Source organism: Manacus candei, unplaced genomic scaffold (genome assembly GCF_025592945.1).
Source record: "Manacus candei isolate 608988 ecotype Guabito, Panama unplaced genomic scaffold, ASM2559294v1 h1tg000045l, whole genome shotgun sequence".
NCBI lineage: Eukaryota > Metazoa > Chordata > Aves > Passeriformes > Pipridae > Manacus > Manacus candei.
This window is the reverse complement of record NW_026138093.1, coordinates 5,614,695-5,637,870: the sequence shown is the minus strand read 5'-3', so window position 1 is coordinate 5,637,870 and position 23,176 is coordinate 5,614,695. Positions and strand designations below refer to the sequence as shown.

The 23,176-nt window shown below is 55.0% G+C and overlaps 1 protein-coding gene, 1 long non-coding RNA gene and 2 pseudogenes across 2 annotated transcripts; 1 reads left to right on the top strand and 3 right to left on the bottom strand.

Annotated features, from left to right (window-relative positions):
* The window catches only part of LOC127474811 (zinc finger protein 208-like), a 1,297,692-nt pseudogene that overhangs the window by 648,338 nt on the left and 626,178 nt on the right, over window positions 1–23,176 (bottom strand).
* The window catches only part of LOC127474844 (zinc finger protein OZF-like), a 182,655-nt pseudogene that overhangs the window by 43,452 nt on the left and 116,027 nt on the right, over window positions 1–23,176 (top strand).
* On the bottom strand, window positions 11,309–22,005 carry LOC127474974 (uncharacterized). Its single transcript, XR_007906029.1, has 3 exons — window positions 21,925–22,005; window positions 11,429–11,557; window positions 11,309–11,347 (listed from the first exon to the last, which is right to left on the bottom strand). It is a non-coding gene; the product is annotated as an uncharacterized LOC127474974 (long non-coding RNA).
* Window positions 14,031–16,333, bottom strand: LOC127474916 (maestro heat-like repeat-containing protein family member 2A). The gene is made up of 6 exons (XM_051796244.1): window positions 16,012–16,333; window positions 15,591–15,746; window positions 15,088–15,189; window positions 14,714–14,816; window positions 14,357–14,416; window positions 14,031–14,270 (listed from the first exon to the last, which is right to left on the bottom strand). The coding sequence occupies exons 1-6, from the start codon at window positions 16,210–16,212 to the stop codon at window positions 14,134–14,136; spliced, it is 759 nt and encodes a 252-aa protein (XP_051652204.1). The 5' UTR covers window positions 16,213–16,333; the 3' UTR covers window positions 14,031–14,133.

The window sequence follows — 23,176 nt, the reverse complement described above, 5'->3', positions numbered from 1 at the left end:
CCTCTGCAGGGAGTCAAGGGCAGCAGGGTGACTCCTGCTGCATGGATGGAACAGCAGAGGATGCCTTGGGTCCCCAGGATTGATCAGCACTCAGGGATACAAACTGCCCTCGGGCTCAGGATGCAGCTGCCAGCACAGATTTCCCTGCAAAGTCTGCAGGGAGTCAAGCTCTGCAGAGGAGATTGTGCCCCATGGATGGGATTGCAGAGGCTCCCTCAGGTCCCCAGCATCAATCAGCAATATACACAAAAGGCCCCCTTGAAAGTTTTTAGGGGGAGTGTCCTGTAGGGAGGGGACAGTGTCACCCCACCAGGGTGGGGCTGGCAAGTGGGAGGCTGCCCCAGGGGTCTGCAAGAGGCCTCGTGCTCTGCTCGGCCCCAGCACTGGCTGGTCCCAACACCCCCGGCTGCCCCCGGCCCTGGGCAGCTCTGCTGCCACAGGCTGTGCCCTCACCGTGGCCCTGCAATGGCCCTGCCTGTCCCTCACCCGTGGCCCTGCCCGTGGCCCTGTCCCTTGGCTCTCTCTCTGCCAGCTCAGTGTGGGGCACACGGGCTGGGGGTCCCTCCCAAGCCCCCCGGGCAGCCGGCGTTGGCTGGGGGGATGTGAGGGCTGGGCCTGCTCAGCACAGCCCCGGCCTCGTGCCCAGCGCCTCTTTCCTGCCCCACACAAGAGCTTCCCGGCCCCCCAGGGCTCCCCTGCTGCTGCCTCTGCTCCTGGCCCTGCCTTTGCTGCTCCCTTGGCTGGGGCAGTGGCTGCAGGGGGGGATGGCAGCAGCTTCAGCTCCACGGCACTTCCTGGGGGGAGCTCAGCCCGGGGGGATGGGCAGGGACCTGATGGGGATGGACAGGGGCCCAGCAGGGACAGCCAGGGCCTGCAGGGGAAGGCACAGGGACAACCTGGCCCCCCACACTGCCAGGGCTGTCTCTGCTCCTCCTTGCAGGCTCCGTGGCCAGGCACAGTTTGTGTTCCTGGGTGCCCACCATCTCAGCACTTGGAGACGCTCAAATCAGCGCCCGCAGCTCTGCAGCAAAGCCCCAGCTCACCTGGCACACAGGGGATGGACACAGCACCTGCTCGGGGCTCTCACAGCTTCTTGTCTTCCCCACCACGGGGCTCTCCTTCCTCAGCAGCACCTCTGCCTTGCACTTATTCTCAGCCTCACCTCAGGGACAGCTCTGGGCTCACCTCCGCGCCACTTCTCAGCCTCACCTCAGGGCCTGGGCTCAAGGACAGGAACCTGCAGGGAGGGGACATCAGGTGCAAGCTGAGGGCTGCCTGCTTGCACTGGCCTCTGGGCTTCTTTCTCCTTCTACAACCAGCCCAGAACTCAGCCTGCTTTTCTAACACCACACATTTACAGACTAACCTTGGAGATAGATATGGACAGACATCTCTATCACCCTGGGGATGGAGCCTCAAGCATGTGCTGCCATAGGAATGGCAATCACAGAATCACAGAATCAGCCACGTTGGAAAAGACCTCTGAGATCATCAAGTCCAACCCTGGATCCAACCCCGCTGTGCTTCCCAGACCATGGCACTGAGGCCACATCCACTCTCACCTTCAACACCTCCAGGGATGCTGACTCCACCCCCTCCCTGCCCAGCCCATTCCAAGGCCTGATGACTCTCTCAGCAAAAAATTGCTTCCTAATATCCAACCTAAACCTCCCCTGGCACAGCTCAAGACCCAGCCCTCTTGTCCTGCTGTTGCTTCCTGGCAGAACAGCCCCACTCCCACCTGGCTCCAACCTCCTGGCAGGGACTTGCAGACAGTCAGGAGGTCTCCCCTGAGCCTCCTCTTCTCCAGCCTCAACACCCCCAGCTCCCTCAGCCTCTCCTCACACCACTTGTGCTCCACTCCCTTCCCCAGCCTCGCTGCTCTTCCCTGCTCCTGCTCCAGCCCCTCCAGGGCCTTCCTCAACTCAGGGCCCAGAGCTGGACACAGCACTCCAGGGGTGGCCTTACCAGCGCTCAGTCCAGCCCAACAATCACTTCCCTGCTCCTGCTGACACACTTTTCCTCACACAGGTCCCTCTGCAGAGCCCTCCTGCCTTCCAGCACATCAACACACCCCCAGCTTGGTGTCACCTGCACATTTGCTGATGAAATGCCTGGTTCTGCAGGAGTTGGAGATGCTCAAGGGGCAGCAGGACCATGTCAGGGGCCTGGGGGGCCTGGGGGGCTTTGGAGTCTGGGAGGGTCCTGGGGGAGCTGGGGAGGGGCTTTGGGGATTGGGGGTACAGACCAGGACAGACCAGTACAGACCAGGACAGACCAGGACAGACCAGGACCTCCTCACTGATCCCCAGATCTCTCCTGGAGCTGGGCCACCTTTTCGTGGGACACCTGAGCCCCCCCCAGGGCCCTCCCAGTACAGTCCAGTGCCCCCAGTACAGCCCACTGTGTTCCTGTCCCAAGGTCTGGGTGATCCCTCTTTGGGGGGGTTGGGAGGGATTCGAGGGGGCACTGGGGAGATTTGAAGGGATCTGGGGGCGGTTGGATGGGGATTTGGGGGGGCTTGGGGGGCTTTGGGTGCATTTGCAGGAGTTAAAACAGGTTTTGGGGCACTGGGGCATCAAAGTGATCTATGAGGGGAGAGGATTAAAGGGAAAATAGAGGTTAAGAGACATTTGGGAGGAGTTAAAAGGGCCAGGGGGGGACATGAGGGACTGCACCACAAGCAGGTGAGTCCTGAGACCCCCTCTGGTGTCCCCAAGACCTTCTTGGTGTCCCCAGTTCCCCCCTTGACACCCCAAGACCCCCCTGGTGTCTCCAATGTCTCCAGGGCCTCCTCACAGCCCCAGTTCCCCCCTTGACACCCCCAATTCCTCTGTTCCCAAACCCCTCCCCACTGTCCCCAAACCCCATCTCTGATGTCTCGAACCCTAATTCTCACCCCAGGAGCCCCCCCCTTGACCCTCTGACAACAAAAACGCCCCCCCCCCACGCTCACAGAAAGGTCAAGGGCATCTGGGGACACACTGGGGACAGTCGGGGGGCTTTGTGGGGCACTGGGGGATTACTGGGGCATACTGGGACACACTGGGGGGAACCAGGGGGCACTGGGGGGTTACTGAGGGACACTGGGAGGGACTGGAGGTGAACTGGGGTACACTGGGGATCACTGGCAGAGAACTGGAGAGTTACTGGGGGATTACCAGGACACATGGGGAGACACTGGGAGGTTACTGGGCCATACTGGGGGTTACTGGGTGCTCACTGGAGGATCACTGGGCCATACTGGGGGGCAGTGGGAGGTCACTGGGACACACTGGGTGGTTACTGAGGGGGTTATTAAGCTGTACTGAGGGTCATTGGGAAGTCATTGGGATATACTGGGGGCACTGGGATCCCCTTACCAGGATGTGGTACATCTCCCCCCACCCGGATTTTGGGGGGCATCCCTAGGACCCCTTGGGGCTGGGAGACACCCTGAACCCCACTGCTGGGCTTTAGGGGACCTCCCAAAATCCCCTCAAAACCCCTGAAATTCCTCCCTTGACCCATCAAAACCTTCTCCAGGTCCCCTCAAATCCCCTCAGAGACCTCATCCCGCCCTCGGACCCCCCAAACCTTCTCAGTGACACGCAAAACATATCTGGGACCCCCCAAACCTATTCAGGGACCTCCAGTCCCCCTCAGGGACCCTCAAAACAGTCTGGGACCCCGTAAACCCCCTAGAGACCCCAAAACTACCTAAAAGGTCCCCGAAAAGCCCCCCAGGACCCCCAAACCTCCTCACAGACCCCCAAAGCCCACCTGGGACCCCCCCAAATCTCCTCAGAAACCAAAACCCCCTTGGAGACTCCCAAACCCACTCAGGGACCTTCAGACTCCTCCCTGAGTCCCCTCAGGACACCGAACCCCCTCAGGGACCCCTCACAAAGACCCCGGGAACCCCCGAACCCCCGCGCTAAACCCTCCCGAGCCCTCCAGCCTTTCCACCCACAGCCGCGCTCCCCGCAGCCCCCGAGGGGATCCCCAGACCCCGCTCTCGCCGCCCCCCCAGCCCTCACAGCTCAGCGCAGCGGACGCCGCCTCTCCCGCACTTCTTTCCACGCGGACAAAATGGCGCTCGCTCTGCGCGCGCATCGTCCTTAGAAACTCGCCCCGCAGCCAATCAGCGCGCGGCCACGGCCCCTGCCCGCCCTCTTTGGGCTTCCGCCCCGCGCGGTGCATTGTGGGAGTTGTAGTCCTTGCGGCGAGAAAGGATAGGCCTTTGGGGGTTTAGTTTTTCTGTCTTCTTTTATTATCTCCTTTTTCTTTCTTTCGCTTCTTTCTTTTTTTATTCCTCCTTTTTTTATTCCTCTTTTTTCGTTTTTCTTTCTCTTTTTTTTTCCTCTTTTTTTCTTGTTCTTTCTTTTTGGTTTTTTTTTTTTCTTATTTTTTCCTGTTCCTTCTTTTTCTTTTTTCTCTAAAGTCTAGACGACTTTAGGAATAAATTTAAAAGCCAACACAGTGCTATAAATTTAGGATGTGAACGTAAGGAAGTAGTAATGAAATCTCTGGCAAGACTTCACTCATACTGTGCTCACTAATACTTACCACATCATAAAAATCTGCTTTTTTAAAAATGTGAGAAGACAGTTGATCCCAGGAATAAAAGTTATGAGCTGTGAAGACAAGAACAGAAAAACCCTCCTTCTGAAACAGTCACAGAAAAGGCAAATAAGTGTAACACAATTATGGAGTGATGAAAAGGAGTTCACACAAAGAAATATTTTAGAGATATGCAGAAGAATTACAAGCATTGCCCCATTTTCACTAATTCTTCTTTACTTTATTTGCTATGATAAATAACACAACTGTCTGCTTAAAACTGAGAGAATTTTACTCATTAATACGCTACAGACTACAGAGAGTTTGTGTACCAGTTCTGCTTCTCACTTGTTCACTAAATCTGAGCAGAACTTCTGATTACACAGAAATCCCAATGGCTGCAGACTGGGCTAGAAGGGAGCAAATCACCATGAAAAACAAAGTCCCAGTGCTCCCTGGGAGTGCAGAAGAGCAGGGACAGTGTCAGGAAAGACATCTCCTGAGAGGAACACAAACTGAACTCAAGTCCAGTTTTCTTCTTTCTTCTATCAAAGTTATTTGGGAGACAGCTGTGACAGTTTTTCTCTAAAATGCAGGTAGAAGGCCAAATCTTGATTTCCTTGACTTTGGCATGACTGACTTATTTGGGCACTTTTTCATTCCCTCACTTCAATTATATGGCAAGGCAGCAGAGAACTCTGGAAAAAGGTTTCTTTAATACAAGTTGAAAATTAAGAGGTTATTTTTAGTTTGAAAAAAAAATTGTGATCTTGTCTTATTTTGCATAAAGGTCATATTCACTCACCTGATGACAGTAAAAAAGCCAACAAACAACATCAGAAATCTCAGACATTAAGGTATGTTTGGCAAATATCATTACTATAGAAAAGAATAAACTGCTGTATCTTCCCTTTCTCTCTCCTTTTCTCTCTTCACTCTCAGTGGCCTTTTTGTCTCATTATCTCAGAATTTTGCAGGGATTTACATTTTCCACTCCTTACAGCACAAGGATATCCCCTTTCAGGTGGTATCCAAGCTACTGTTTGGTTGGAAACAAGCTATATGAAGGAAAAATACTTTAATTATGCAAAGAGTTTCAAGAATTCAGATATAAAATTTCAGATTTTTAAAATTCATTTTCGAAACTACAGAGAAAAATCCCACAGAGAAATTTTTAACTGTAAATAAGTATATACAGTGTAAATAAAGAAATGCATGTTGGAAAAAAAATTGTCTCATAATTGTAAAACAGTGATCAGCAGTAACTTCACAATGGAATACTCCTTTGTCCTCTGTCACTCTCCCTTTTGTACAATCTTCCATCCAGTTCCATCAAGTACTCCCCACAATGGAAATTTCTGGAACAGCATTGTTTTTCTTATCCTTGAAAAGAGAATGCTCCATGTTCACACTCATTAAAAGGCTGTGATTTTGTACCTGATGAGATCTCTCTCACTCTTTGATCAAACAAAACTTCTGTCTAAGTGAAATCTTGGCTGCTGAAGTAAAAAATAAAATTTCTTCTTATTTTAGTGGCACCCAGATTTCATTTAATGATTTACAAAGTGTGAAGGCACTGATTACAGCCCAGTGTAAAATCACCATTACACTCATAATTTACCATGCAATGGAATTGTAGAGCATTTAAAGAGTCATTGTAATAAACATCACAGTAAAGCAAACAGACATTGTCCTAGTATGGAAGATTTCTTTAAACACTGCTAATTTAATTCTAGTTAAACACACATATCCTAGGGAATGCCACGTGCTTTTCAGCAGGATTTTATGTGTAAATCAGGATAACACGTTTTCAAAGCATTAACTAAAAGGAAGCACGAACTAAAACCTATTTAACCAATGAGGTATTGCTTTTAAACTACCACAAGGTCATAAAAAAGATCATTTCAAAGCTGTAAGTTTTCTAATTGTAATCAACAACAATCTAATGATGAAAGAAAGTCCATCTGAATGGCTGTCATAAACCTCTGCACACCCTTGCTTATCTTTAAAGATCCTTTACTTTGTCATTTGGTAAAATTTTCACTACCAAATTTTGCAGTGCAAAATTAAAATGTGGCACTGGAATTAGAAATAACATTGTCTTACTGCTCAGTCTTAAATGAGCAGTGAAACTCAGATGCAGTTTTATTATTCTATAACAAAGTCTATTTGTTAATATTAGGTGCAACTTGACAATAAAATTGGAAAAGTATAAAATGTGCTGGAAATTGACCTTTTCCTTATTTCTCAGTGATCTGTCACACAAACTCTGTATTGGATTTACTCACTTTCCTGAAGTCTTTCTGCTGGTTTGGACCCAAACCTAATCCATCTGTTTGCAAGTAAACTGTTTCAAGTTTAACTGTATTTTGAGCTGTAAGGTTTGTGGGATTTCTCTTTTCTTTGTTTTTGTTTTTCTTTTCCTTTAAAATGGTATGTATGTCACTCTACACTATTCTTACTCAACAGCTACACCTACACATCTCTCAAGATCAAGAGTTGTTGGGCTCTCACATTAGAATTCAAAACTGCCTTAAATTAATTGTTTCCATTGGCATTTATTCAACCAAAGCTAATTCTCCAGGATGGCCATGCAAAGGGAATGCAAAAGGGACACACCTACACCAGCTAGAAATGGAAAAGCTTTCTTGAAAAATAAAAAACCAAACCAACAACCAACCAAAACAAAACCACAGAACAAAACACTCACAGTGTTCAGGGTGTATTTGCTCAATTCTCTCATTTCCAATTGTTATGAAGAGAACAGCCAGAGGGGTTTAGAGCCTCAGTCACTGTAAATCAGCACATTGGAACTGACTTTCTTACAACTAAAGAACCTGGTGGATTCTGGCTCAATATATTGCCAGTAGTTTATGTTACTATTATTAAACAAATTCTCTAAATCTATCCAGTAAGTGCTCCTTGTCAGCACTTCCAACTTCTATTCTAAAACAGGTTCCAAAATGCAGGTGAATCTCTCTATTCTTGGACTAGATCAGCTGTCCCTGATAGAGCACATCACCATTCACAGGAAAAAAATGAAGTACATGATACACCTCTCACCTTCACAATATGTTAACTATACAACTGTTTTCATTCTCTGGTTCCTAAAGTTAACCATGTGACAAATTAGAAGCCAAAAAGGACAATTTTGTTCGTAAGAACTACTAATGCAAACATATTCTTCTGAACTTCCAGTCCTCAGTTGAGAAAATAAATCACATTTTGTTCAACAGAGTGTTTGTGGAATTGTTCCATGCACAGAAAAAGCACTTTTTCCTACTCACCTCCTGGAGGCCTGACAATTGTTACAGCATCACTTATCAAGCTGCCCTGGCTGTTGGATGCATTCACTTGCACTGTGTAGTGAGAAAATGGAATCAGGCCTTTAATGGTACCCACACATTGAATTTCCTGCTGCTGCAGAACATCTGAGTATCATTTACCACAGAATAATGAGCATTATCTGTCATGAAAAAGCAAGAAAGTGGGGAGAAGAACAAATATTAGACCTTGTGTCTGCTACAATTCAGTCTTTAGGAACTAAGTCTTATTCCTACTCAGAAGAAGACTTGCTGGTTTTAGCAACAACACACACACATGAAACTCTGGCTATTGGGGAGAAAAAATATTATTCATCATTTCTCCTGCTTTTGGCAACAGTTTATGGTACCTGTAAATCTTGGAAAATAAACAAACATGAAGCAACCCTGCAGTTGCAGAGCTGACTGCTCTATACTGCAAACAGGAGCCAGCTCTCAGAAATTACTGATCTTCTAGAAAAGTTGTGGGATAACTGCAGATTCCAAACATTAGTGTTAATTCTTGTGCCTATGATACACTGGTAAAAATTTCTGAATTCACCAGAAAAATGCTCACCTTAGGAGTTTATAAGCTAACTCATTGCACAGAGCAGAGAAAGTCACCTGCAGTAACACCTGCTTTCCAGCATGGCCTGCAGTCCCCTCACAGATAAAAGGATTGGAAGGATTCATTTGATCAGCTGAAATCATCAGAGGACACCACAGCAACCTCCATGTCCTTTGCAAACCTTTTAAGATCTCAAACTTAAGACAAAACAATATTCTGCCCTACAAAAATAAAGAAACCCTTTCCAAAATACCCAGTAAGACTAGAAAATAAAAAAAAAAATACATGTCAGGTAGCAATATTTTTCAGATCAATGAAGAGTTCACTCACATATCTGAGAGCAAAGCTGAGCTCGTTTAAAGATTATCCTGTATTTCCAACATATAAAGCCCTCTATAAATGATTAATATTATTACTACTGTTCATCATTCCATGGAGAGCTCTCACAGTGAAGTCAAAGGAAATTCTCTGTTACAAACAACAGCAGAATCACACAAGTCTAAGATCACAGGTATGAGAATCAGACTAAATAGAATATAAAGAATATAACTATTAAAAATATTGTAAGTGAAGTCAGGCATTGTCACAGGTAGCAGACTGAATATTCACATCTGAGTCCTCTACAAAACCTAGATAAGATGGAATTACAAAAACTCTAGAAAAGCAATGTTTTAATTAATTTTTTAAGGGAAACTCCTTGGATTTTATTCAAGTTTTAAATTAACTGTTAAAATTGAAATGCTATTAAATCTGAAAACCGTTTTCCAATCTCCCCTATTTCCATGATGTGCTCTAACACGTGTGTGCGCAGCACATTTCAGTCCTGCTCACAGGACATTTTACCACAGATGAGGGATCTGGATTTTCTCCTGATTTGGGGATTCCTACAAACAATCTCTGATTTACTTACGGTGCAGGTCCACTCCATTCCATTATTTTGGTGTTCACAGAGTGGCACAAAGGGTGTTTTCAGGGATTCTTCTGGTAACACATGACACACTTATTTTCTGAGGTTTTGTGGAGGGGGGGGCAGTTTTGTAGAACTCTTTGTAAACCTGCCTTGTAGCCCAGTTCCTTATTGCTCAAATTCTCCCTGGATGACACCGTGCCAAAGCACCAGAGCACCCGGACAGACTCCAGCAGGGTGAAGGTGGGATGGTTTCATGGAGCCTGATGGATTCAGTTTACACAAGCCCCAGACCCTGTTTTAGATACAGCAATGAAGGCAAAACTTCTTATCCTACCAGAAGAACAACCACGTTTCACACATTCCACACACAGAATCCTGCAGGAGCAAAGTTATTTTGTCTGACATTACTCTTATGGACCCAGGCTGCTCAACCAGCACCACAAAAATGCATCCACATTCCTTGAACTCAGCTCTTCAATTGTACCTCAAACCCTCCTTCTGCACCTTTGTGAAACTGTCCCTGGGTGTGATTTGGGAGCAGATACAACCCAGCATACCTAGGTAGCCTCATCTCCTCGGATGGTAAGATTAATGGGGAGATAGACAACAGGTTAGCAAAGGCATACAGTGCTTTTGGAAAGCTTCATAAAAGAGTTTGGCGAAACAAACACCTGAAGAAAAGTACAGAGATCAGTGTTTACAGAGCCACAGTGCTGTCTACTCTCTTCTACGGATCTGAATCCTGGGTCATCTACCACCACCAGCTGCGACTCCTAGAACGCTTTCGTCAATGCTGCCTCTGCACAATCCTAAACATCCACTGGTCAGATTATGTGACCAATACATCTGTTCTAGAACAAGCAGCAGTCACAAGTATTGAGGCCATGTTGCTGAGAACACAGCTGTGATGGGCAGGGCACGTCTCCAGCATGAAGGACCAACCACCGCCTCCCTAGATCCTGCTCTATGGTGAACTTGCCACCGGCTGTTGCAAGAGAGGAGCCCCAAAGAGAAGATACAAGGACTCCCTGAAACAACATCTCAACCTTGGCCATATTGACCACCATAACTGGTCTGCTCTGGCCTCAAATCGGGAGGCCTGGAGAAACACCATCTATAACGCTGCTGATGCTTTTGAGAACGCACGCAGGATCACCCTTGAGGAGAAAAGACAATGCAGAAAGAATTGTGTCCTGCAGAATATACCACCTAAGGAGTCTTTCTACTGTACCTTTTGCAACAGGACATGTCTATCTCATATTGGCCTTTTCAGCCACCAACGCTCTTGCAACAAACTTGGGTAGTGCCCTCCCCAAATCTTCGTTTGCGAAGCCCAGCCGTGATGAGTATTCTTACTGGATATAACTGTGATATATGTACATCTATATTTTTACTCTAGTTCTGCTATTTGGTTTTTTTTTTTCTCTCTGGGAAGTTAGCTTTTTCACTGGGTCTCGGGGACTTGGCAGGAAGCCAGGTTCAAACCTACACATGACTTCTTTGGGAGAGGCTGTGCTGGGGCCACACTCCAGCCCTGAGCAGTCCCAGCTTTCAGGCAGCATTATGGCTGACCCCCAGGACCCGCGTTGTCAGTTGGCCAGGAAAGTGGGATCCTGGTGTGCTACAGAGTGTGCTGGTGGGCCCCAGCCCTGCCCAGCCCCACAGGGCCCCTCACTCGCCGAGCTTCAGGGGCTGCATGGTGGTCACCTCACAGGAGGACAGAAGCTGCAGACCTGGAGAGTGGCTCTCCTGGGAAGAGCTGTCTTCCATCCAGGCCTGCCTGGGGCAGGTGGGAGGTCTCTTCTCCATCCTGTGAATCAAAGAACACAGGGGAGCCTGCCTACGGAGGGCGTCCGAATGGTGGAGTCGAACACCCTCGGGAAAAATGCCGTGGTCAAATCGCCTCAGGCAAAAGGCCTCAGGTAAAAGGCCTCAGCAAAGTGCCTCAGCCAAAAGGCCTCAGCAAAGTGCCTCAGCCAAAAGGTCAAGGCAAAGTGCCTCAGCCAAAAGGCCAAGGCAAAGTGCCTCAGCCAAAAGGCCGAGGCAAAGAGCCTCAGCCAAAAGGCTAAGGCAAAAGGCCTCAGCCAAAAGACCAAGGCAAAGCACCTCAGCCCAAAGGCCAAGGCAAAGTGCCTCAGGCAAAGCGCCTCGGCCAAAAGGCCTCGGCCCAAATGCCTCAGGTAAAAACGCTTCGGCAAAACGCCTCAGCAAAACACCAAGTTCCCACGGGGCCACCTGGGGTCGTGGACAAGACGTGGACTGCAGTCGGGGGCTTCTCGCCAGCGCCGCACTCCTCTCCTGTCCGGTCGCCGTCCTGACGGACACTGACCCACCGTGGGCCACGGTCGTGCTGAGCACACCTGCTGCAGTGGGTGTCACAAAAGGCCCCTCTGTGACACGCTGCCGGTCGCTAGCAACAGGTCCCAGTGCTTGTTGACATGGCACCTGCCCCCAGCAACGGGTCCCAGGGAACCACCACGCAGGTTGGAACAGGCAGGGTGTCCCTGGGGACACAGGCCTGACTCAGCCCTTGGCACTCAGCTGCCCTCAGAGAGTCTCCAGGCCCCACTTTGCTCTCATGTCTCCTCGGGACATCTCAAGAAGCTCCATGTTCAGACAGCCCTGCGTACCCCCAGGACACCTCTTTCCTGTCCCCACACCACAGAGCCTGGCCTCAGAGCCCTTCAGTCACATTAAATGCATAACATTTGCTCAAACTTAACAGAAACCATGGCTTTTGTTGCCTTTTCTCTTTCTCCCACTGACCAGCAAGAGCTTTGCCCCACTCAACAGCTCTTCCAGCACTGGGCTGCTCAGGAGCCCTCCCAAGGCCTTCACCGCACCCCAGGTCCCTGCATGGCACCCCGAGCTGCCCCAGGGGTGGCTGAGTGGCCCTGCCAGGCTGGTGGAGTCCTGGGGGGGTTTAGGGCTGAGGGGGGGGGGATGGCACCCAGGGGGATCCAGCTGGAAGGGCCGGGATCCTCAGCATGCTGGGAGCTGTCATCTGCTGGCACAGCCCAGCTGAGTGGCCACACTGGTCCATCTGAGGGGCCAGGAGCTGTAGTGCTGCTGCTCTTGCCTCAGTTCTGTGTCTCTTCTACAAAATCAGACCAAAGAAGCCCCCAGAAGCCCAAAAGGCCCTGGAACAGCCCCTCTCTGACAGTTCCAGAGGTGCCCTGGAGCTGCTGCCCAGTGTGACCTCGCTCAGGCACCTTCAGAGCCCCGTTCTGCCCTGGGGGGCTGGTGTGGGCATCCACACTGCCTGGGGACAGCCAGTGGGGACAACTGGCAGTCCAGGAAAGACGTGGGCAAGGTTATCTTGGCAAAGAGTCCCCCACTTTGAATTTCCATCCCATTCCCTCAGGACTTGTTCATTTTCCCTTCCGGGCCCTCCAGGCCTAAAACTCTTCTCATCCCACAAGTCTTCTCTGAACCCTCTCTTGTGCTGGGGCTGCCTCAGCCTGGGTCGTTTGCCCCCTCAGCACCCTAAGGTACCTTTTGATGTGCTCCAGAGGCCACAGTTTGTCCCCTGATCCCCGCAGTACCCCTTCATCCCCCTCCCTCACCCTTCCTTGGAACCTCACGAGCCCTCCCTTGACCCTCGACGGACACAAAAGCCCACGGTTTGCTCTTCTGCAGCCAGGAGAGGCCTCTTGGCCACAGTCCCACCACAGGACTCCTCCACCTGCCCTGCAGCTGTCTTCAGGTCAGATCATACAATCACAGAACCATTTAGGTTGGCAAAGACCTGCAAAATCATCGAGTCCCAACTTGCACCCATCCCCACCTTGTCCACTAGAGCAGAGCACTGAGGGAGTGCCATGTCCAGTCTTGTCTTGGATACCTCCAGGGATGGGGATTCCACCAGCTCTCCGGGCAGCCCCTTCCAATGCCTGACAACCATTTCCATCAAGAAAAGCTTCCTCATGATCACACACAAAGCCTCCTGAGGCCTTCAGTGCACCCCAGGCCCCCCAGCAGAAACCACCCTGCCAGGGCTTTCCATGCCACAAGTGTAATACAGAGCTCTTCACTCATTTCCAGCTTCAAGCTCTGCAGCCCCAGCACTTCCCAGGAGCTCTGGGATCCTCTGCAGCCCACTCAGGGCTGAGCGTTCCTTCATGATTCCATCCTTCTATGCCTAGGGGGTCCACCGGAGACCCTTTGAGGCTGCACAGCTGCAGTGCAGGGCTCAGTGGGGCATTTTGGAGTACCGGAGATGCAATTTGGAGTCCACCAAGGAAACGTGGGACTCTGCAGCTACAATTCAAGGGCTTGCTGCTGTGCCACCTCCTGGGGTGCTGGGCCTGGGAGGACACAGGGGTCACAGAATCGGGCACTGTGTGGGGACACAGGGATAACTTTGGCTGCCCAGGCTGGAGAAGAGAAGGTTTTGGGGTGACCTTGCAGCCCCTTCCAGTGCCTAAAAGAGGCTCCAAGGGAGCTGGAGATGGGCCTAGAGTGCCTAGAGTGACAGGACAAGGGGGAATAGCTTCACACCAGCAGAGGGCAGGGTGACATTGGCAGTGGCCCTGAAATGGGGTGAGAAGGCTCAGGCAGCAGCTTGTCCTTTAGCCAAGGCGGCTTCTCCCGGGGAAAGCCCCAGCCAGGGCTCAGCTTGTCCCACAAGCCTGGGGCCAGGGGTGCTGAGGGGGGAGCATCCCGCTGCCTGCGGGACAGCCCAGGAAGGACACGGTCGGCTCGGCACACTCAGCACCGCGCAGCTGAAGGACACCAGGGCTTTGGGCACATTGTTGCAGCTTTATTCATCCCCAGTCCTTTAGCCAAGGCAAGCTGCACCTCTGCCGGGCTCACGGCCAGCAGCAGCGCAGTGCTCGCAGGAGGCCTCTTGGTCTTTGCTGTACGAAAGGACTCCTCAGAATGGAGGCTGTCCGAGCTGCCAGGGAGCTGACAGAGATGTCCCAGTCTTTCTCCAAGGGCTGAAGTGCTGTGACAGAGAGAAACAGAGCCCAGATAAAACCCCATGTCTGCAGAGACCCTCTGGATTCCCGACAGACCACACTCCCCACTCACCGCTCAGGATGTCAGCCTGACTCTCCGTGGTCTGCTCCCTCAGGCGCCGTGTGATGAGTCCTGAGCACAGAGCTCCATTAGCCCCTGCTCCCCAGCCTGCTCCCAGCAGCAGGGCCCCCAGTCCTACCCTCCTCCCCCTCGGCAGGGCTGAGCCCAGGAGCCCCCAGAAGCTCAGGGCAGTGGGACTGAGCAAGGCGGCCACCAAGCCCCGCTGCGTGGGCAAGGCTGGCAGAGGGAGGCAAGACCCTGCCCGGGGTGGCCGCGGCTGGGGCAGTCCCAGGACTGCCCCTCGTTGCTGGGGCAGCAGTGGCACAGGGGCCAGGCTGCCCTAGAGGCACCGCAGGGGCTGGCACTCACCGATGAACCTGACGGCCGCCAGGCGCACGTTGGCCTGAGGGTCCTGCAGGTAGGGCAGGCTCTGGTGGATGAAGTCTTCAGCCCTGCTCCTGCTGTTCTGAAGCTGCAGAGAGAACAAGGCATGTCTCTCCAGGGCTGTCACTGGGGCAGTTGGCTGGAGCAGTGCCTCCTGCCAGCACCTCCTGGGACAGAGAGGCCTCCCCTCCTGCTGGCTACAGGGAGGGGACAGGGGCCAGCAGAAGAGCATTGGGACTCTGTTCTTGAGGGCAGTAACAGGGATGCAGCTCCAGGCTCTGCCCAGCTGCAGAGCCCCCAGCCCAGACATGGGATGGGAGCAGCCCTCCCCCAGCCCGGGCCCCTCAGCTTGTCCTTACCAAGCACGCTCCAAGCTCCCACAGCCGCTCTCTCTGCAGCAGGTGCTTGAGTGTCTTCCACTTCAGCAGCTCGGCGGCAGCAAGAAGGGCTTCCCTGGAGGCCTGCGGGACAGCATGAGCTGAGAGATGGCCCGGGGGCCTGGGCAAGGAGACATCTTGGTTTTGTTCCTGGGGGGATCCTGCCTTTAGGAATCTGGGACATGCCCTAGCCCAAAAGTCTGGGAGCCTTTTGGGGACAGCCCTGGGGGACAGGCGTGGAAGCTCAAAGGCCTGGCCTCTGACACAGCCTGTGGGGATGCCCCTGCTCAGGCCGTGGGAGTCAGGGGCTGCTGCCGAGCCCTGCAGGAGCAGGCAGGGCAGGTGCTGCACAGGGCCGTGCCAGCTTCTTTGGCTGTGCTGGGGGAGCGTTGCCCACTGCCAGCTGCCCTTGCCCCGATGCCCAGGAGCCCTGGGGGTGTCAGCTCAGCCCTCTGTGTGTCAGGGCTCAGCCTTCAGCGCTGTACCTTGGCCACGCTGGGGACCTGGTCGCTCATGCGGAAGAGGAGAGGCACCAGTGCTCGCCACACCTCCTTCCTCATCTTCTTCTCATCCCTGCCGACCACCAACTGCAGCAGCTCTGTGAGCATGCGGATGGAGAGCTCTCGCAGCTCGCTGCACTCCTGGCAGGAAGCAGGAAAAGGGAGCTTTGCAAACAGCAGCTCCCTGCCCACAGTGAAGAGGGCCCTGATCATGGCTGCGGGGAGGGCAGCGGCTGCGGCCTCACATCCCAGAAGAAGCAGCACTGGGCTACACAGCCCAGAAGCCATCCCAGGAGAGCCCAGGGGAGCAGATCTGGCTCCAAGTGCTGCTCGCAGGGCTGGGCTGCAGGGCAGCTGTCATTGCCCAGTGCCCATCTGAGGGGCTCAGGCTCCACATCAGCCTTACCGAGTCAAAGAGGGGCAGGAGCCTCCCCACAAGCTGCACAGCGATGAAGCTGGCCTTGCTCTTCTTCAGCTGACGCAGAACGTTTCGCAAGGCCAGCAGGATCTTCATCTTGGCATCTTCGCTGCCAACTTGCAGGATCTTCATCATGCCCGGCAGGAAGAGTTCAATGTTTCTGGCCTGTAGAGAGAAGAGAATGTCCATTGGGTGAAGAGGGTCGTGCCTGAAAAGCTCCCCAGGCAGCCACCCCAGGCCCTACCATGGCAGGGAGTGCGTTTGGAGCAGTCACCCCACATTGTGAGTCCCAGGCCAGGCCAAGCCACTGCTTTCCACCCAGCCCCAGCCCCCGTTTGCCGACAGGGCTGCCCCTGACACCGCCCTGCTCACCATCTCGGCTCTGTGCGACAGCCCAACGAGCCCTTCCAGCAGCAGCCTGGCCGTCCTCACGTTTGGACAGCCCTGATGGCTCTCGAGGTCAGGCTCCTCAGCCAACTCCTCCCACTCAGCCTTCCTGGAGGATGACTGCAGGAGCAAACAGAGCCGTGAGGGGCCCGCAGAGCCTGCAGGGCTGGTGGGAGGGGACCAGGGCCTTTGGTGGTCCCTCACAGCCATGGGCTGGGTGCGGGGGCCTTCTGCGGAGCAGCGGAAGCACTGTCTGTGCAGCAGGTTGGTAAAGCCCTCCAAGATCTTGGACAGCGTCTCCGGCATGGAGGACATCAGCTCCCATAGCTCCGGCGCAGTGCTGGAAGGCAGAGCACTGTCAGCAGGGCTGCCTCAGCCACAGGGCTGTGGCCTGGAGCAGCCCCCCAGAACCTGCCCCTTGGAGCCCTGGCTGTGTGTCCCCGGGGGCCCTGCCCGCGCGGGCAGGACGGGGCTGAGGGCGTGTTCCCCGTGGGGCTGGAGCACCGTGCTGGCTCTGGGCTGGCTGGGCCAGCTTTGGCTGCTGTGAAGCAGGGCTGGAAAGCGTGGGGGGATGGAGGGCCTGACTCTGCAGGCTGTCCTGCAGCGTTCCTTGGCTCTGGCAGCCAGAGAGTCTCGGGGTCCCTCTCCCCACAGGGGACAAGCCCACCCTCAAGGCCATCAGGGCCAGTACCTGTCTCCTTGAAGAGCTGCCTTGCACAGGAGGATGACCACTGTGGTGGGGTACAGGTTGGTCATCAGGTGAAGCAGTGACTCCGCTTTCTCCCGCGCTGCCTGTGTGCTGCAGTATGGCAGGCTCTCAAGGATGCTGCTGACTATCTTGGGCGCCTGCAGGGAACACAGGTGAGGATGGCACTGCCCCCGGAGTGCAGCCATGTGCTCAGTTGCCCTTCCCATTCCTCTCTGCAGCCTTGAGGTGGCTTGGGGGGGCCCAAGTCCCCTGTGCTCGGGAGGGAGGGATGCAGGGAGGAACAAGGCCCAAGAGGGCTGAAGGGCACGACAATGCAGCCACAGCCCACTTACATCTGTCAGCCAGACATCCGGGTCCTCCAAGGCCACATCCAGCAGGCTGCTGGGCACCTGCTGGTCGAGGATGCTGGCATCTCCCAATGCCTCGATGGCCACGAGGATGACATCCGTCCTCTCGTGGGACTGCAGGTATTTTCCAAAGGCCTATGGCAGCAAGGAAGGAAGACACGTCACGCTGAGTGCCCTGATGGTGCTGCTTGGCTGAGCAGCTCGAGCGGCCCTGGTCGGACGTGCCCACCACTGCTGACAGCAGTGCCCACAGCAAAGCTGGTAGCAGTGCCTGCAGTCCCTGCATGGCAGAGGATGAGCAGAGAGGGCCCTCCTGCTGGGGGAGGAGGGCTCATGGGTACAGGCTGCTGGCCCCACCGAGAACCAGGGACTTGCTGGTGGCCAGGAGCACTGGAGCTCCTACTGGGGCTGAAGCTGCTGCTGGGCCACTGGAGTGCAGCCCTCGTGCTGTCCCTGCTCAAGGATGGCAGGAACCCTCTCCCCAGGGAGCTGAGTGCACGCCAGCCCCATTGCTGTGGGGTCCTTTGGCTCACAGCAGTGCCCTGCTGGTGCCACGGACAGGAGTCCCAGCAAGGGCACAGCTCCTTACCTTGGCACAGTCCCTGGCGCTCAGAGAACACAGCGCGGAGGTGGTCACGGCTTCCCGGTGGACTTGGCCTGCTCTGTCCTTTAGCCTGGATTCAACTAAACACCAGGGCAAACACACAAGAGTCAGGAAGGCAGAGCAGCTTTGCCAGTAAGCTCACCAAACTGCCCTGGCATCTGCTGGCAAGGGGGCAGGACAGGAGCAGTCCAGGATTTTGGGAGGGCATCAGGAACAGCTTCTTGCTACAGGCACTGGAGGGACCAGCCAGGGTGGGGGATCTGCTCTTCCCCACCAGGGAAGACGTGGCTTTGGGACAGGGAAGTCAAGAGGGGCTTTGGCTGTGGGACCCACAAACCAGCAGGCTGCAAAATCCTGAAAGGAAGGGGAGGAAGGAGAGCAGCAGCAAACAGATCCTGGCCTTGAGCAGAGCGCTCAGCCTCTGCAGCAAAGTGGCAGCTGGGAAGCTCTGGGAAGCAGTTGGGAGGGGCAAAGGGGGTCAGGAAGCAGATCTCTCAGGAGATGTCTGTGTGCAGAGTAGATGAAGCCCAGCACTGCTCTGCCTATTTTACTTACAGATGAACTCAGCCAGGGCAAAAAGAGCATGGAAAGCTGCACAGCTTGTCTGCTCCTCAGAGAACCGGAAAAGGATGAGACGTCCCAGCAGCTTTCCTAGGAATGGGAGCTGGATCTCCCCAGAGCAGACAGGTCCAGCAGTGCCTCTTCTGACGTTGGCATGGGCCTTGATGAGGGAGGCATGAGCAGAAGGGCTGAGGGCACAAAGGTGGTGCCAAAGCCCCCCTTTCGAGAGTCTGCCCAGGGCTGGATTCCTGGGGAGATCAGGCTTTGCAGAGCCCTGCGTCCCCGTCTCTCAGAGCAGCCATGTGGGCAGCAGCCCTGGCCTGGAGAGCAGCAGGGATGGGGGCAGGGCCTGGCTGGAGGGGGCCTGGTCCTTACCTGCAGAGTGGAATAGTCGGACAGCACACAGGCCAGCACATCGATCCTTGCCATGGCCCTCTCCCTCACAGCCTCTCTCTCGGATCTGGTGAAGTCCAGCAGCAGCTGGGACAAGAGAAGCAGCGGGTGAGCCCTGGGAGCAGACTCCAACACCAGCAGCAGCACAGCTCCACTCCTGGGCTGCACTCGCCCCATCCCTCAAGGCTTCCTCTCCCCTCCAGCAAAGCCTGCAGTGGGGTGTCTGCCCCTGGATTCCCACCCAGGTCGGGCACAAAGGCCCCAAAGCCAACCTCATGGCCAGGCAGGAGGGCAGGTGCCACCCTCTGCAGCCCCTGTGCTCCACAAGAGCCTGGGGCCTGCCCCTGCTTCCCCACAGGAGGTGGGCACCCTCCCTGCAGGGCACTCTGCCTGTTCAGCACTGCTCTAGGCACCACTCAGTCAGGAGTGGGTAAACCCTCCCCTCCAGGGTGAGGAACAGCTCTGGGACTCCCCCCCTTTTTGCTTGTGCCAGACCTCCAAGATGCCCTGCAGCTCCTCGCTGACTCGAGAGGCAGGAAAGCTGAGCACCATTGTCCTCAGCATGCTGTCCATGGAGTTCAGGGTCTGCAAGGAACACAGAGAGCAATGGCAGTCATTCTGCTGTTCCTCCCAGCCCCAGGAGAGCCATCTGAACCCCCCGTGCCACAGGAGGAGGAGGAGGATGCCCACACTTCCCGGGAGAGACATGGGCATAGACAATCTGCGAGGGCAGAGCAGCCTGTGGCACGGGATGCAGCCAGGCCCACGGGAAGGGGACAGAGGCACGAGGGGGGGAAGTACCCTGCCCTGCCTGGGATCCCTGCTCCTGTGGCAGCATGGGATAGCCAGGGAGCAGGCCAGAGGGGCTGGAGTGCTCTGGAGCTCCCCCAGCACTTACCTTGATGTAGAGGGCAAGGTCCTCTTTTGGCATTTCCTTCTCTGCAGGCAGCCAGAAGACACTTGAGAAACACGCATGGAGGAGGTTTTTGGCTTTGCCCTCCAGCGCTGTGTCCACCAAGCTGCAGGGAGAGGGCAGGACACTGGTTGCATACGGGTGCTGGGAGCAGCCCCTCGACAACTCGTGCGGGTGGCATCGGACCTCTGAGCCAGGGGGTCTGTGACGGATGGGCAGGTACCTCAATTTCTCCAGGGCCAGCATGGAAAGATGCCGAAGGTCTGTGCACAGCTGGTCCCTTGGCTCTTCTTCCAGCAGCGCCTGCAGAGCACAGGCGGGATGGCACCTGCTGGCAGCTGCCAGCACCCAGGGCCTCCAGTCCCTGACCCGCCCAAGTGCTGTCCACACAGGCTGCCTGTGCCAGGGGGCTTTGCTCCCTTCACCACATTGCCCAGAGTGCCCTCACCTTGATGTTCTCTGACAGCTGGTACATGTCACAGAACAGGTCCAGGCCCTGGGTCAGGCCGTGGTTCAAGGCGCTTCGGCACAGCACGGAGATGCTCTGAAGAAATGTGGCCTTGTCTCTCTCCTCCTGACAGCCAGGGGACAGAGACACAAACATGGATTGTGAGTGGGCGGACACAGCCAGCAGGACCGCAGCACTGGGGGTGCAGTGCCCTGTGGGAGAAGCAGCCCTGCCCTGCCAGCACCCCTCCAGTAGCCTGGCAGCACAGCCCCTGCCAGCAGACAGCAGCACAGCCGCCCTCCAGCTGGCTGCAGTTACCTTGTTGGGGCTGGTGACAAAGGCCAGGATGGAATCAACAGCTTCCTGCTCCTCCTTGTAGATGGGCAACCAGCTGGAATCTAAGGGGTGAAAGAGCAGGGAGAGCTGCAGAGGGTCCAGCGAGAGGAGGGAGCAAAGGATATCTGCCCTCCACCCAGCTCTCTGCCCACTGCCTTGGCACAGCCTTCCCTTGCAGCTCCTGGCTGGAGGGTGCCCGGCAGAGGAGCTGCCATGCCTGAGAAAAGCCCCAGTGCCCCAGGCTGAGGAAGGCAATGGCAGACAGGCAGGAAAGGCCCAGGCTCCCACAGCACGGCTGCCTCCTGCCAGCCCAGCTGGCCCTCGCTGCCCACAGCCCAGAGTCCCTCTGCCCTGTCCTTCTTTGGGAGAGGCTGTGCTGGGGCCACGCTCCAGCCCTGAGCAGTCCCAGCTTTCAGGCAACATCACGGCTGACTCCAGGACCCCCACTGTCAACTGACCAGGAAAGTGGGATCCCGGTGTGCTACAGGGTGTGGTGGTGGGCCCCAGCCCTGCCCAGCCCCACAGGGCCCCTCACTCACTAAGCTTCAGAGGCTGCATGGTGGTCACCTCGTAGGAGGACGGCAGTTGCAGACCTGGAGAGCGGCTCTCCTGGGAAGAGCTGTCTTCCATCCAGGCCTGCCTGGGGCAGGCGGGGGGTCTCCTCTCCATCCTGTGAATCAAAGAACACAGGGGAGCCTGCCTACGGAGGGCGTCCGAATGGTGGAGTCGAACACCCTCGGGAAAAATGCTGCGGCCAAATCGCCTCAGGCAAAGCGCCTCAGGCAAAAGGCCTCAGCAAAAGGCCTCAGCCAAAAGGCCAAGGCAAAGTGCCTCAGCCAAAAGGCCAAAGCAAAGTGCCTCAGCCGAAAGGCCAAGGCAAAGTGCCTCAACCAAAAGGCCAAGGCAAAAGGCTGCAGCCAAAAGGCCTCAGCAAAGTGCCTCAGCCCAAAGGCCAAGGCAAAGTGCCTCAGCCCAAAGGCCAAGGCAAAAGGCCTCAGTCAAAAGGCCAAGGTAAAGTGCCTCAGCCCAAAGGCCAAGGCAAAAGGCCTCAGCCAAAAGACCAAGGCAAAGTGCCTCAGCCCAAAGGCCAAGGCAAAGTGCCTCAGGCAAAGCACCTCGGCCAAAAGGCCTCAGTCCAAATGCCTCAGGCAAAAATGCTTCGGCAAAACGCCTCAGCAAAACGCCAAGTTCCCACGGGGCCACCAAGGGTCGTGGACAAGATGTGGACTGCAGTCGGGGGCTTCTCGCCAGCGCCGCACTCCTCTCCTGTCCGGTCGCCGTCCTGACGGACACTGACCCACCGTGGGCCACGGTCGTGCTGAGCACACCTGCTGCAGTGGGTGTCACAAAGGGCCCCTCTGTGACACGCTGCCGGCTGCTAGCAACAGGTCCCAGTGCTTGTTGACATGGCACCTGCCCCCAGCAACGGGTCCCAGGGAGCCACCACGCAGGCAGGAACAGGCAGGGTGTCCCTGGGGACACAGGCCTGACTCAGCCCTTGGCACTCAGCTGCCCTCAGGGTGTCTCCAGGTCCCACTTTGCTCTCATGTCTCCTCGGGACATCTCAAGAAGCTCCATGTTCAGACAGCCCTGCGTGCCCCCAGGACATCCCTTTCCTGTCCCCACACCACAGAGCCTGGCCTCAGAGCCCTTCAGTCACATTAAATGCATAACGTTTGCTCAAACTTAACAGAAACCATGGCTTTTGTCACCTTTTCTCTTTCTCCCACTGACCAGCAAGAGCTTTTCCCCACTCAACAGCTCTTCCAGCACCGGGTTGCTCAGGAGCTCTCCCAAGGCCTTCGCCACACCCCAGGCCCCTGCGCGGCACCCCGAGCTGCCCCAGGGGTGGCTGAGTGACCCTGCCAGGCTGGCGGAGTCCTGGGGGGGCCTTAGGGCTGAAGTGGGGAGGAGGATGGCACCCAGGGTGATCGAGCTGGAAGGGCCGGGATCCTCAGCATGCCGGGAGCTGTCATCTGCTGGCACAGCCCAGCTGAGCGGCCGCATTGGTCCATCTGAGGGGCCAGGAGCTGTAGTGCTGCTGCTCTTGCCTCAGTTCTGTGTCTCTCCTACAGAATCAGACCAAAGAAGCCCCCAGAAGCCCAAAGGGCCCTGGAACAGCCCCTCTCTGACAGCCCCAGAGGTGCCCTGGAGCCACCTGCCAGCCCAGCTGGTTCTCGCTGCCCACAGCCCAGAGCCCCTCTGCCCTGTCCTTCTTTGGGAGAGGCTGTGCTGGGGCTGAGCTCCAGCCCTGAGCAGTCCCAGCTTTCAGGCAACATCATGGTTGACCCCCGGGACCCCCGTGGGTCGGGAAAAATACACAGCTCAGGGGGGGCAACCCCTACAATAAATAACACAAGTGGCCCTTGTTTTTCTGCTTTGCTCAATCCCGGAAGTCGCTGCTGCAGCAGGCCCGTGTCTAAAGTTGCTCTTTCCAAGTCTCGTAGTCCTGGTG

Excerpts from the sequence above, each read along its gene's own strand:
- LOC127474916 (XM_051796244.1), bottom strand. The coding sequence starts at position 16,212 with ATGGACATTCTCTTCTCTCTACAGGCCAGAAACATTGAACTCTTCCTG. Across the intron at positions 15,747-16,011 it reads TCCTGCCCCTCTTTGACTCG|GAGTGCAGCGAGCTGCGAGA; the intron begins GTAAGGCTGATG and ends GCTTCCTGCCAG. Across the intron at positions 14,417-14,713 it reads GGCGGCCGTCAGGTTCATCG|GACTCATCACACGGCGCCTG; the intron begins GTGAGTGCCAGC and ends CTCTGTGCTCAG.